General features: G+C 35.7%; 1 protein-coding gene across 3 annotated transcripts in view; it reads left to right on the top strand.

Moving 5' to 3' along the window:
- CUTC (cutC copper transporter) overlaps positions 1 to 15,197 on the top strand; it is a 25,615-nt gene extending 10,418 nt beyond the window's left edge. For 2 of the 3 annotated variants that reach the window (XM_078077260.1, XM_036116954.2), the window contains 6 exons: positions 256 to 465; positions 1,170 to 1,205; positions 3,693 to 3,826; positions 11,871 to 11,898; positions 13,806 to 13,911; positions 14,693 to 15,197. In XM_078077260.1, coding sequence (XP_077933386.1) covers positions 256 to 465; positions 1,170 to 1,205; positions 3,693 to 3,826; positions 11,871 to 11,898; positions 13,806 to 13,911; positions 14,693 to 14,807 — 629 coding nt within the window. In that variant the 3' untranslated portion in view covers positions 14,808 to 15,197. The remainder of the gene's footprint in view (positions 1 to 255; positions 466 to 1,169; positions 1,206 to 3,692; positions 3,827 to 11,870; positions 11,899 to 13,805; positions 13,912 to 14,692) is intronic. The other variant, XM_036116956.2, reaches the window with a different exon arrangement.

The following is a 15,197-nucleotide window of genomic DNA, read 5'->3' as shown; positions in this document are numbered from 1 at the left end:
ATTTTATTTTATTTTTTTAAAAGATTTTATTTATTTATTTGAGAGGGAGAGTATGTGAGAGAGAGAGAGCACAAGCTGGGGGAGCTGCAGAGGGAGAGGAAAAGCGTGCTCCCCGCTAAGCGGGGAGCCTGATACAGGGCTGGAGCCCAGGACCCTGAGTTCATGACCTGAGCTGAAGGCAGACACTTAACCGACTAAGCCACCCAGGTGCCCATCACATTTGAATTTTAATTAGTCTGTTCTCTATTATTTTAGGTGTCCTTCAAGTAGTGAAGCAATGTGTCCAGATCCCAGTTTTTGTGATGATTCGTCCACGTGGAGGTGACTTTTTATATTCAGATCGTGAAGTTGAGGTGATGAAGGCTGACATTCGTCTTGCCAAGCTTTATGGTGCTGATGGTTTGGTATTTGGAGCATTGACTGAAGATGGAAACATTGACAAAGAGTTGTGCATGTCCCTTGTGGGTAAGGATTTGTATCTGAGACCAAAAAGCCTCTAATGATGATTGCATTTAATACTCCTGATATTGAAACTAACATAACATTGTGTGTCACCTCAAATTTTAAAAAGCGAAAGAAAAATGCAGGTTTTTCTGATTGCTTTTCAGTCACACCTGCAGGCACTTAAACTAACCTATATTAAGCAGTAGTTCTCTAGATGTTTGGGGCAGAGGGTATATATGTTCTAGTCCTATTGACTCCTAAGTTGAAGTTGCTGTAGATCAAGTTCTGTTACTGTTCCCGGAAGGTTTAAGGGAGGTTTACCTGGATTCGAAAAAACTTCAAAAGCTATTGTAGTTGGTGAGGATGGGGAGGCGTGGAGAGGACAGAAGCATACTACTTATATTACTAGGCCAAAGTATTTCTTGAAGATACTCAGAGGGGTTAAAGTAGTAGATATAATGCTGCGTTTATAGTAATCAGATCGCATAATTTTTATTTGGTCTAGCTAAGGAATGGACGACCATTTTTTTGGTATGAAAATCAGAGATTAATGGAAACATAGGAATTCTGAATTTGGAAGGCTATGATTTTATTATTTTAGTTCACTGTCTTTACTTCTTAGGAGAGGAAAGTATAGAAAAATCCCATCTAACATGGAAAATTCTGTGTATAGTAATCAGTGATGATCTCTTCATTTATATTGTTATTTGGCTTTCTTTTTATAGCTATATGCCGTCCTCTACCAGTCACTTTCCACCGAGGTGAGTCATTTCCATTTTAAAAGTTCTATTGAACAGTGTCAGTTTTCTTATTTCACCAAATGCCATAACCTTTTTATGGAACACAATACTAGAGTGTTACAGTGTCACCAGCTGTTTTCTTTATACTGACCTTGTTTTCTTTATACTAACTGTTGTAAATTTAGAGATGCACAATTTGAAGCTTTGTTATGAAAATTTGTTAAAAGTAAGTGGTGGTGGTGGTGGTGGTGGGATATAATAGAGGGAGAGATTAGGAATTGCCTACAAGTGTATGCACTTGTCCAAGCAAGAATTTTGAGATTCTTTTTTTTTTTTAAGATTTTTTATGTTTAAGTAATCTCTACACCCAGTGTGGGGCTTGAACTCACAACCCCAAGATCAAGAGTCACATGCTCTTCTGATGGAACCAGCCAGGTGCCCCCTGAGATTCATTTTTATTAGATGGCCTTAGACCATATTAACCACCAAAAACCACTGTGGCCAGTGAAATGAAATGTACTGCCTGGCTTAAGCCAGACAAGACCATTCTAGGAGCTAGTGGTGCAGCCAGCTTTCTCAGATTCTTGGGCAGAGAGAGGGGTAGATATCTACATAAGAATCAGATACTATTTGGAAGGAGGAAAGAAGGAATAGATGGAGATAGTCAATGAAGAGATGTTCACTGTTGTGCACAAAACTATATTATTGATTGTCTACATCAGAATGATTTCTAAAAAATATCTGATAACTTCATGTAAAAAATATCTCTTACCTATAAATCAGGTAGTTCTAATTTCTGTACACTTTTGTCAAACCTTGGTTGGTAAAATGTAGGAACAAGTGTCAGTTTTGCCCGAAGAGGGCACTCTGTTATACATGAAAAGAAAGAAGTCTTAAGAAGAAAGAAGTCTTAAGTCATTTTTTTTAACTTGATGATATATGCTTGAGAAATTGTTGAATGTTTTTCTGGCCTTTTGAATAAGCATTCAAAGATTAGTGGGCATTGGCATTTGCATCTATTTATAGAAGATAGAGATAAAACATTTGTTATTCTTGTTTCTTTTTGAAATGAATAATACCACCAGAAAACTGTTCTCTTGACTTGCTGTTTAGCAATGCTTCTCATAAACTAGCAATAACTAAAAGATGTTAGAGTGTTTAAAATTCAGCCCCTTGAGAGTGGCCAAAAAGCAATTTTTAAATAATGAAAAGTAATTTAAATTAGTAAACATTTATCTGAAAAATAGATAAAGTTTGTTAGTTAGTCACCATACAGTACATCATTAGTTTTTGATGTAGTGTTCCATGATTCATTGTTTGCATATAACACTAACATAACATAATAAAAAAAATAATAAAAGAATAAAAGTAAAGTTTGGCATGCAAAATAATTTAAAAAATAAAGATATCATGTAGAATGTATTTTTCTTTGTTCTTAAACTAAGAAAATCGCTTCAAATTTCTTTTCCTTCAATACATTTAACAAAAATATTTTCATGTTTTCAGAATTTTGCGTTGTCCTGAGTTCTGCATTTTTTTTCACTCGTGTATTTAATGAGATAGTGATAGTTTAATCACTGGTGAGGCACTGCTACAAAAAAGGAAAAGCCTCTGTGGTACATTTAGCTGTCTGCCTACACTAACGGGTAAAGTAAAGGGGTCAAGCACCTAATCCACCATAGATTAGAACTTGCAAATTGTGTAGCAGTGCTGAGAACCAAAGCAGAAGTAGTTTTTCTTTTTGAGGTTCCTAGTGCCACTTTCTTCTCTGAGGAGGAGAAAAGTCTCTTAGAAAATAGAATGGAATTGTAAGTCTAGATAGTCTATTGTAAACAACTGTGCTTATACTATGAGCCTTAAGTATTTGGGGTGAATGGAATAGCATAAAATATTAGTCAATAATGAGAATATGAACCAAGGCCTTTTTTAGAACCAGTGAGTGTAATGTTTGTCTGAGTTCCAGTTAGTCCAGTTTGTCTGAAGCCTTAGAACAGAATTTTCCAAATTTGAGTCACTTGCCTATCACATTTACAGTTTTACCATATCTGAGTGCTACCTGTGCAAATTTATTTAGTAATTTTCTTTAAATAAAATCTTAAGTGAATTTCTTTTAAAGAGAAACTTTTATAACTCGTGAAAAATGGAAACATTTCATTTCAAATCTGTGTTTAAGTAAATACATCTATTCAAATGGGTAGCATCTAAAATGTTTCTGCATACCACCGTGGTATATAGACTGTGCTATGCTGGTGAACTAGTTCTTAGACAAAAAGAGCTCTAATATATAGTATTTGTTGATTTCTGTGGTTTAAATTCTCCCACCTTGACTGATTTCAAGGTGTCGATGGATTAAAAATGATGCTTGCGAAACTCCTGAATATTGAACAATTGGCTTTGGCTCACCAGTATGAGCTAAGTCCAGCACACCACTGTGTGTATACTACATTTTGGAAAGCACTATATTAGAGGATGTCTGTACAAAATTCAAATCAATTTTACTTATTTCAGCCTTTGACATGGTTCATGATCCAATGGCAGCTCTAGAGACCCTCTTAACCTTGGGATTTGAACGAGTATTGACCAGTGGCTGTGACAGTTCAGCACTGGAAGGGCTACCCTTAATAAAGCGACTCATAGATCAGGTATACATAATTTCTTTCCTTTCTTTCTAACTCTGTTGTGGTTGCTCCTGATATTCTGTTGTTCAGCTAGGTTAGGAAACTAAATATTACTGACTTAATAGTTCCCTATACAGAAAAGCAAGCAGGTAGTAATATATTTATATAATTCTTATTTCTTTCACATAAGTGTTAAAATTATTTTTTTAATGATTTATTTATTTATTTGGGGGGGGAGGGGCAGAGGGAGAGGGAAAGAAAGTCCTAAGCAGACTCTGCACTCAGCACAGAGCCAAACACAGGGCTTGATCTCAAGACCCTGAGATCACAACCTGAACTGAAACCAAGAGTCGGACACTTAACCTACTGTGCCACCGAAGCGCCCCTCTTTCATATAAGTGTTTTTAATGGTTAAGGTTCTTGAGGTCAAATTATAGACAATGCTTAAGGATTTAATCTAACTTGGATAACCACAGCAAATTTTACCTTTTCTCTGCCATCAGCATTTCATAGTTTTAAGCCACATCATCTCATTGTCAGCCTATGTATACTCAGGGGATCCCATATAGAATTTGAAATATCATTTGGAAGTGAATTCTAAAACAAAATTATATTCTTCTTTCATCTTTCCCTATCTATCAAGATAGGAGGAAATATATTTTTCTCTTGTATGAATTTCCAAGATGAGTTAACATCATTTGTAGAGCATTATAAAGGTGACTTTGTAATTGTGGTATATCTGTTGTTTTGACACTAGTCCAGAACCATTCTAAATTAGTATGGACCTTGAGAGAATTCTGATATGTAAGAGCCTTAGCACAGTGCTTGACGTATAACAGATCTTACTACATCATTATTACTACTGCTGTTACTAATATAAGAGGATGCGGAGAAAGGGGAACCCTCCTACACTTCTGGTGGGAATGCAAGCTGGTGTAGCCACTCTGGAAAACAATATGTAGAAATCTGATATGTTTACTTTTCTATAGCCGTGAAAATAATTTTCAGAAATTTCATCTAAGTATCTGATGTGACTTTGCTAGTCTGGAACTTACTGATTATGTAAATATTTATTAAGTATATAGTAGCTACAGGGCATTTGTACTATGGTAATGACCACCGTGTGTGTATGTATGTGTGTGTGTGTGTTTAGTCACTGCCCTTACAGTTTGGTGTACAACAGGCACTTTTAATAGAATAGGCAATTCTAATAGAGTGCTATAAAAAAAAGTACTAAGTGGTGCCTGGCTTGGCTCAGTCGGTAGAGCATGTGACTCTTGATCCCGGGGTTGTAAGTTCAAGTCCACATTGGGGGTAGAGTTTACTTAATAAAAAAAAAAATTTAAAGGTACTAAGGGGGCACATTTGAGAGGAATTAACCCCAGATTTGGGCATGGGGTTAGCAGTAGTTGGCTCTCAGGAAGAAGAGACCTCACACACACTGATAACTCTTACTCATTTGAGTGATGATTAAGAGTTATCTATGTATGTCGGCAAGGATGCGGAGAAAGGGGAACCCTCCTACACTTCTGGTGGGAATGCAAGCTGGTGTAGCCACTCTGGAAAACAATATGGAGGTGCCTCAAAAAGTTGAAAATAGAGCTACCCTATGACCCAGCAATTGCACTACTGGGTATTTACCCCAAAGATACAAATGTAATGATCCAAAGAGGCACGTGCACCCCAATGTTTATAGCAGCAGTGTCCACAATAGCCAAACTATAGAAAGAGCCCAGATGTTTATCAAAAGATGAATGGATAAAGAAGATATGGGATATTTATATATACACACACACACACACACACACACACACACACACACACAATGGAATATTATGCAGCCATCAAAAAATGAAATCTTGCCATTTACAATGATGTGGGTGGAACTAGAGGGTATGATGCTAAGTGAAATAAGTCAATCAGAGAAAGACAATTATCATATGATCTCACTGATATGTGGAATTTGAGAAACAAGACAGAGGATCATAGGGGAAGAGAGGGAAAAATGAAACAAGACAAAACCAGAGAGGGAGACAAACCATAAGAGACTCTTAATCTCAGGAAACAAACTGAGGGTTGCTGGAGTGAAGGGGGGTGGGAGGGATGGGGTGGCTGGGTGATGGATGTTGGGGAGGGTATGTGCTATGGTGAGTGCTGTGAATTGTGTAAGACTGATGAACCACAAACCTGGACCCCTGAAACAAATAGTACATTATGTATTAATAAAAAAAAAGTTATCTATGTAAAAGCTGGTAGGGAGAGTAGGTGAATGCTTCATGCAGAAGAAATAGTATATACAAAGGCCTGGAAACAAAAGTAAGCATAACTTACTAAGATACTGAAGAAACCAGAATGTTGGATATAAAGAGAAGAATGCTGTCCAGAGCCTTGAAAACTGTTGAAGAGTTTGGATTTTATCCTTGGGGCAGTGGGGAAGTCTGAAGCGTTTTAGAAATAGAAGAGTTGATGAATCAGGTTTTCATTTTAAAACTGTTACTCACTATGGAGGAGACAATAAGGTAGATATAATGCGATAGTCATGTCTTGCATTTCATAATCACTGTTGCTTATGTGATTTGAAGTTTAATCATTGGTTGGCAGGAAGCACTGGGTTAAATATTCTCATATACTAACTTTACTTCTTTTTTATAAAATAAAAATTGCATGTATTTAGGGTGTACAGGATATTTTGATATTAATATACATAGTGAAATGGTTACAGTCAGGCTAATTAACATATCCATCTCCTCATATAGTTATTGTTCATTGTGTGTTTATCTTAGCAAATTTTCAGTATTCACTGCAGTATTATTAACTATAGTTATGTTGTATATTAGATCAGTAGATTTATTCATCCTGCATAATTGCAACTTTGTATCCTTTGACCAGTTATCTACCCATATTCCCCACCTCCTCACCCCTGATAGCAGTGTTCTAATCTCTGTTTCTATGTATTTGACTTTTTTAGATTCCACATATAAGTGAGATCATGCCAACTTTACTTTTTGAAGCAATTACCTAGCAGTGTAATATACTGGTTAAAGCATAGGTTTTGGGATTAGAAAGGTGTGTTTAAATCCTGGCTTTGCCACTTATTAACAGTAACTCTGGGCAAATTACCTAACCATTCTAAACTTCAGTTTCTTCATCTACAAAGTTAGCATATTAATAGCACCTACCTCCTAGAATAGTTGTAGATTACCTCAGATAATAGCACAAAGTCTGATACTTAGGAAGTGCTTTATATTGTTAAATCACTTTGACGGCTTAGGTAAGCATATAGTTCTCAATAATCTTTATGGAAACCAGCCCCCTCCCAAAAATGGTAGAATTAGTTTAATTTTGTCCATGTTTCGGAAAGCTTTCACTTGGAAGAAAGAGTTAAATGTGACTTTTTTTTTTCTCCTAAAATCATTTCAGCATTCCAGATAGTAATATTTTGTATTATGGATGCTTTGCTTTAGCACATTTGAGAATTCTAAACGGTCTTGTTCTTATTTCTCTGAACAATTATTAAATTCTATGAGATAGCTCCTTCCCCCTTTTACTCTCTAATTTCATTATCTTGCTTTATTGTTTTTTTATTGTGCATACTGCTACCTAAAATTTTATTATATAAATATACCTATCTGTTGTCTACCTTCCATGAACATGTAAGCTCCATGACAGTAGGAATATTCTCTTGTTTACCATGTAAACATGAGAGGGAGGAAAGACTATTTCTCTGCCTTCTTAGGTTTTGTGTTTGAGGGCCTCTGAAGTAAACTGACGAAATACAGATTAGTGAGAGGAAAAACAGATTTTAATCAAGTATGTATATGTATTGGAGTTCACAAAGAAATGTGACTCAGAGGTGCCTAGAATTTGGGTCTTATATACCATCTTAATAGGTGAAGAGGAGCAGGGAGAAGGGCACTTAGGAATTTAGAAGAGGAAGAAGACAGAGCATTTATGGCATGGTGGGGAAAAACTTTGGAAAGATAAATAGATGGACCCTAATGAGAATAAATGGAAGTTAGGATAGTTTTATGACAATGTCTGTTTGGATGTGGTGCTAATGAGTTCCTCCCAGAGAGAGGATTTTTGACAATTGAGTTCTTTCTGAGTTCTTTTGGGAGGCTCTGCTTTTAGGAATTTCAGGAACTCAAATGCTTTCAGCTCAAAATAATTTTTATGACACAGTGGCATATTCTGGGTCCTTTCAACCACAATATTATCTATACCCAGAACAGTGCTTGATAACGTGGTAGGCACTTAATAAATATTTGTTGGATGGGTAGATGAGTGAGTAAAGTGACACTGATAAACACTTTCATGATAGAGCAATTTGATCGGGGTTTAAAAAAATGATCAGAAGGAAGTTCTCTGAAAAATCTACAAAATGGCAGTCTACCGATTTTTTCCTTTGGAAAAAGAAACTCATCTTTTTTGGTAACTTTGGAGCTACCTTTCCAAAATGACATATAATTCAGTCATGAAAAATTATGTGCTTTTTCACTGACAGATGTGCCAGAAGTTGGACTTTGAGGTCACTTTTGATTATTTTACTGAGTCCCTGTTACTTAAATACTAGTCTGGGGGTTCTAATTTCCTCATTATAGAGTATGAGTTGTTGCCTCAGATCTGCAAAAGAGATTTTTTTTTTTCCACCTTAAGGTATTGTAATATGCAACTGATTTATCAGTCTGTTTCCTTTTTTGCACCAGCATATCATTTCTTAACTGAAAAAATTTGGAATGCTTTTCACAAGATAACTTTTATAATATATCTTTGGAGTATGTTGCTATTACGTAAAGATCCTCAAAAATCATAATGAATGCTTAACTTTACACTGCTAGTTACTTAGAGCTCATCTGAAAAGTATGGGAAAGGCTATTTCTCCCTCTACTCACAATCATCTCTATCTTCCCTACTTTTATTACCTTTCCTTTTTACTGTCTTTATGCTATCATTGCTTTTGAGAGTTTCTGCTTCTCTTGCCTTCTTTGCATTTGTTATTCCTGGTGTTAAGCTAATTTTTACTTTACTCCATTCTTTTGGTTTCTGTTCTCTTCTGTCCTCTCATAGCCTCTTTTTCCTTTCCTTTTCTGCCCCTCTTCTCACATTAGACATGCTACTTCTTTTTCTCTTCTCCCCATTTTCCCCTCACTAAGCCAATCTTTTTGTTTTTTTTATTTGTCCTAACTGGTCATGATATAGAACTAAGTACTTTCAACATGAATTGTATTTATTGAATATATTAGTCAGTTGTTTCATTTTTTCTATGGAAAAAGAAACTAAGCTGTATGTGGTTCTTTATTGAAATTTTTTATACTTCAGTAGCACCCAGTAGAAGAAAGATTATGTACCCAACCCTGAGAGCATAAGCTGCATAGTTGAGGCAGATGACTTGGAATTGTGTTAAGGGGTAGAATTGGCTGATCTGGTGTTAAAGACTCATCTCAAGAATCACACATGAAAAAATCCAATTTCCATACAATTTCAATGGTTTCATTCTAAAAATTAGTGAGCTTGACATCATATGTAATTTTTTTAAATTTAAATTTTAATCAGTGAACATACAGTGCAATATTGGTTTCTGGAGTAGAATTCAGTGATTCATCACTTACATACAATACCCAGTGCTCATCACAGGTGCCCTCTTTAATACCCATCACCCATCTAGCCCTCTCCCACCTCCCTCCCTCCATCAGCCCTCAGTTTGTTCTCTATCATTAAGAGTCCCTTATGGCTTGTTTCCCTCGCTCCTTTTTTTCTTTTCCCCCTTCCCATATGTTCATCTGCTTTCTTAAATTTCACATGTAAGTAGAACCTCTCATGAGAGACAATGGACTCTGAAAAACAAACTGAGGGTTCTAGAGGGGAGGGTGGTGGGAGGATGGGTTAGCCTGGTGATGGGTATTGAGGAGGGCACGTTCTGCATGGAGCACTGGGTGTTATGCACAAACAATGAATCATGGAACACTATATCTAAAACTAATGATGTAATGTATGGGAATTAACATAACAATAAAAAATTTAAAAAAAAATTTCACATGTAAGTGAGATTATATGGTATTTGTCTTTCTCTGACTGATTTATTTCACTTAGCATAATATACTCTAGCTCCATCCATGTCATTGCAAATAGCACGATTTCTTTTTTTGACGGCTAAGTAATATTACATTGTATATATAAACTACATCTTCTTTATCCATTCATCAGTTGATGGACATTTGGGCTCTCTCCAATTTGGCTGTTGTTGATAATGCTGCTATAAACATTGGGGTGCGTGTACCCCTCTAAATCTGTATTTTTGTATCCTTTGGGTAAATACCTAGTAGTGTAATTGCTGGATCATAGGGTAGTTCTATTTTTAACTTTTTGAGGAACCTCCAAACTGTTCTCCAGAGTGGCCACACCAGTTTGCATTCCCACCAACAGTGCAATAGGGTTCCCCTTTCTCCACATCCTCACCAACACCTGTTGTTTCTTGTGTTATTAATTTTAGCCATTCTGACATGTATGAGGCAGTATCTCATCGTGGTTTTGATTTATATTTCCCTGATGATGAGTGATGTTGAGCATCTTTTCATGTGTCTGGTAGCCATCTGGATGTCTTTGGAAAAGTGTTTATTCATGTCTTCTCTGCCCATTTCTTAAATGGGTTACTTGTTTTTGGGGTGTTGAGTTTGATAAGTTCTTTATAGATTTTGGATACTAACCCTTCATCAGATATGTTGTTTCGAATATTTTCTCCTATTCCATAGGCTGCCTTTTAGTTTTGTTGATTGTTTCCTTTGCTGTGCAGAAGCTTTTTATCTTGATGAACTCCCAATAGTTTATTTTTGCTTTAGTTTCCCTTGCCTACAGTGACGTGTCTAGTAAGAAGTTGCTACGGCCAAGGTTGAAGAGGTTAATTTTGATGGTTTCCCATCTCAAATTTAGGTCTTTCATCCGTTTTGAATTTATTTTTGTGTATGGTGTAAGAAAGTGGTCCAGTTTCATTCTTCTGCATGTGGCTGACCAGTTTTCCCAACACCATTTGTTGAAGAAGAGACTGTCTTTTTTCCACTGGATATTCTCTCCTGCTTTGTCAAAGATTAGTTGACCGTATAGTTGTGGGTCCATTTCTGGGTTTTCTGTTCTGTTCCACTGATCTGTCTGTCTGTTTTTGTGCCAGTACTATATCATGTCGATGACTACAGCTTTGTAATGTAGCTTGAAATCTGGAATCGTGATGCCTCCAGTTTTTCCCTTTTCTGGAATTGCTTTGGCTATTCAGGGTCTTTTGTGGTTCCACACAAGTTTTAGGATTGGTTGTTCTAGCTCTGTGAAAAATGCTGGTGCATAATGTGTAATTTTTATTCTGTCATCACTACCTACCTGCTACTAGTAGTTCCACTAAATTTGCATTTGGGTGATATCCTTTTGACTTTCAGTGATACTGAGTATATACCCAAAACTTATTTAGGAAATGTAATGAACATTTTAATACAAGTAAGGAAATTTCAATACCTATCATCCAGAATTATCAGAAATTAATCATATAGTCTAGTTTTATTACTTAAAATCCAGTTAAATGGACTTGTGGCTTTGTTTAACTAATATAATAAGCTAGGGAATTTAGTTGAGGATACAAGATTTGAGTAAGTTGTTTTTTTCCTAGTAATTTACTATTATGCTGTGCTCTTTTTTTTCCTGCTGAAATCTAGTTTAAATCTTGTTCAACTACTTCCATTCCACTGCATACCAAGAACTCAAAATTAGTGTTATTTTTCAGTAATGGCTTTTCTTAAGGTGATGTGATTGTTCAGTATTTATAGTGTAGTCCCCTATTCTTTGTGTTCATCACAGTACAAGTCTTCAAAGCAATACAATAAAATAACCTTTCTGTATAGAAAGAGTTACTATGCTAAACATCTTTCTTACCCAAGATCCCAAAGAAATAGAGATGACTCTTGAAAGTTAGACACTACTACTAGTTTTAAAATTTTAATATACTTTCACTAATGCTTCTGTTCTCACTGCCTTATTACCGCATTTGAGAGAAAGATATTAAAATTTGTTTTTTTTTTTCTTTTTTCAGGCAAAAGGGAGGATTGTGGTAATGCCAGGTATTTAATTATCTGTCCCTTTGTTAGTATAACACTGAGGTGCAGTGGAGGAAGAACAAAGGAGGCAGGACAATACGGGAGAAAATATTAATACATGGTATTCAGAGAGAAAAATGTGTAATTTGATTAAAAATTTAAGACTGGGAGATCTGTGCTGGAATTTTAAAACTTCAGATAAGGAGAACATTCTAGCAGGAATTAGCTCAGAGAGTAGCAAATAGGGAAGTAGATTGATTGGGATTGGGGTTTCTCCATGTTTGCTCTCCCATAGTATAGAATTTTGTGAATATGGATGGTCATCTCTGGTGAGGCACACCAAGTTTGATACTGCTATACTGAGTTAGGGCCAAATGTCCTAGCTCTTAACAAGGTATAAGCAAATGTTTAGGCAGTATCTATGGACAAATATAATATTCTCTTGGTTCTTCAAAATCTCTGATCACCTAATTCTTCCTTATAGCCAGAACAATTGGAGCATATGTTCCTGATGATAACCTAAGATCCACTCAGTACACACTGGCTCACTAGAGATGAACAATTTTTCTTTCTTTTTTTTTATAAGATTTTATTTATTTATTTGACAGAGAGAGAGAGTTAGCGAGAGCAGAAACAAGCAGGGGGAGTGGGAAAGGGAGAAGCAGGCTTCCCGCTGAGCAGAGAGCCCGATGCGGGGCTCGATCCCAGGACTCTGGGATCATGACCTGAGCCGAAGGCAGACGCTTAACCGACTGAGCCACCCAGCTGCCCTGAGATGAACAATTTTTAAAGAATTAATAAGGGGATCTAGAATCAGAGTGAGACAAATATAAAGACAGTCTTAATTTTTTCATATTAATTTTCTCAAACATATAAGAAAGTAGGAGATAGCATAATGAATACTCATATATTCATTCCCTAGATTTAACATTTTGCCACATTTGTTATCATTTTTTACCCTAGGTATTTTAAAGTGAAAAGCATCATGACATTTTATCTTTACACACGTCTAAAAAAAAGTCTGTGTTCTTTCAGCTTCTTAGGGCTCAATGATATTACTGTACCACTACGAAAAAAGAAAACAAACAAGTTAATGAGTTCAAAAGAGTTTGTAAAGTCAAGTTACTTCAGCAACTTGAATAGTTTGAAATACCAAGTATATATTTTATCAGTCATTAAAAAATCTTTATTGAATACATCCTGTATATTAGGAAAGAAGGATATAAAAAGTAATTTTATATTTTTAATCTGGTATCAGTTCAGAATATGATTGTTTATATACAAATATTTAATTAAGAGATTGTTCAACAAAACAAGTCATTACAAAGTACTTGATTGTGCAGTTTTACTAAAGTAGAATCAGATTCTTCTGTGAAAAGCAAAGTTGATATTGTAATGAATAAACTGTGTAATGCCTTGCATTACTCCCATTTCCAATGAAGTCAGTGTGCTCTTTGAATCCTGGGTTAGAGAGAGTACTTGTGTTTTTCAGACAACATCTCTCAGGCTGTGCTTTTGTAGCTTCATCCTCAAACGTATCCTTACTTTTTGTTTTAATTTGATTTTGCTTAAATTGAGGGGGAGCAGGGATAGAGCACTCAGTGGTTTTTCCTTGCCCTAGAGCAATCTTTTTAAAGTCAGTATCATATGGTATTGTTATATAAACCAATGGATGTATAAGATTCCATCATACGGGTTCTGTGACCTTATTAGTTGTTCTCCAGAGCCTGTAGCCTATGTCTTTTATCATTTCTTTCTAATCTCATTCTAGCTTAGTAGGGAGAGAGTAACTCTTGAGTCAATGAGAAATTTTGGTATGGGAATTTCAGGTTTAGCCAGACCTCTCTGAGAGTGAGCAAGCAGTCACTAGTATTCATTAAATTTTATACAAAATTCCATTCTACTTAATGTATTACTTATTCTTCCAACAGGGGGTGGCATAACAGACAGAAATCTACAAAGGATCCTTGAGGGTTCTGGTGCTACAGAATTTCACTGTTCTGCTCGGTCTGCTAGAGATTCAGGAATGAAATTTCGGTAAAAATGTATTCTTTGATTCAGACAAGAAGGGACAGATTAATCTTTACATCCTGTTAGAGGAAAACCTTAGTTGATGGCTGATTAATGAATGGAATGTTGTGATTAATATGTAAGTATTGCAGTCATTTTTGCAGTTTTTCAACTGCAAAATGGTTTTATCCTGCCTCACATAAGCAGGCTCTTCTGAATATAGGTGAACTTTATATTTTTAAGTCATTGCTGAACTTAGACCGCTTAATAATAAATCCTAATTCAGCAGCTAAGCTTCAAATGAGTCAGATATGTATGTATGCCCATTCAACTCTGATTTCCTTTAGCAGAGTTAATAATTATGGTATAAGGATGGAAGAGTCATAGTCATTTTTATCCCTCCTACCTTTAATACTTAGTCTTCTCTCACCTTTGCTATTTTTAGTTATTTTGAAATTATACCACCATTAAGAAATTGAAACTATTGAGTGTTTATTATACTTTAGAAGAATCCTATAATTTAATAGTTAGTAGTTTATTATTTCAATTTAGAATTGGGAAAAATGAGATGTAAAAGAAGCAAGATCCTTAGAACTACATTTCTAGGTATAAAATCAAGTATATTGTCGGGTATATTTGGCTACTAGATGTTTCAAGTAATTAATAAAAATTATGAAATATGGGAATCCAGGGTCCTTTACCTACCTGTGTTCTTGAACCATTAAGTAGTCTATAAAATGAAGGGCCAGTAGGAGGGCTCATTTAACAACTTATATAATAATCTGTCTTTTTATTATTTCTGTTGCAGAAATTTCTCTGTTGCCATGGGAGCCTCTCTTTCTAGCTCAGAATATTCTCAAAAGGTAACAGATGTGGCACAAGTAAGGACTTTGAATGCTATTGCAAAGAATATTCTGGTTTAGCCAGACCTCTCTGAGAGACATGGATATCACAAGATGAAGGTAGAAGAGTAGTCTGTAATTATGACACAGCTTTAACCTTCTTCTCTGGCCAGGACAGTCACAGTTTAAGTCTCACATGGCCATGGAGAATGTTTTCAAGAAGACAAAGAATTCGAGCAGGAGCTACAATCACTTCCTTTGCTTAATCTTGCCAGCCATCTCTGTTATCATGGTTAAATATGGTCTGTGCTTCTTCCACAGACAGAGGTTTAGTCTGTTTTGTGGAATTAACTGATGAACTCGGAAAACTGAACTGTAAGGTATGAATTTAGAGTGTGACTTCAGGGTCAATTTAATAACCGTATTTTGCTTTTTCATTTGTAAAATAAAAATTTCCATTCTGTTATGGTA

Source organism: Halichoerus grypus, chromosome 7, assembly GCF_964656455.1.
Source record: "Halichoerus grypus chromosome 7, mHalGry1.hap1.1, whole genome shotgun sequence".
Lineage (NCBI taxonomy): Eukaryota > Metazoa > Chordata > Mammalia > Carnivora > Phocidae > Halichoerus > Halichoerus grypus.
Note: the sequence above shows the minus strand (reverse complement) of the source record. Positions and strands in the feature narration are given on the sequence as shown.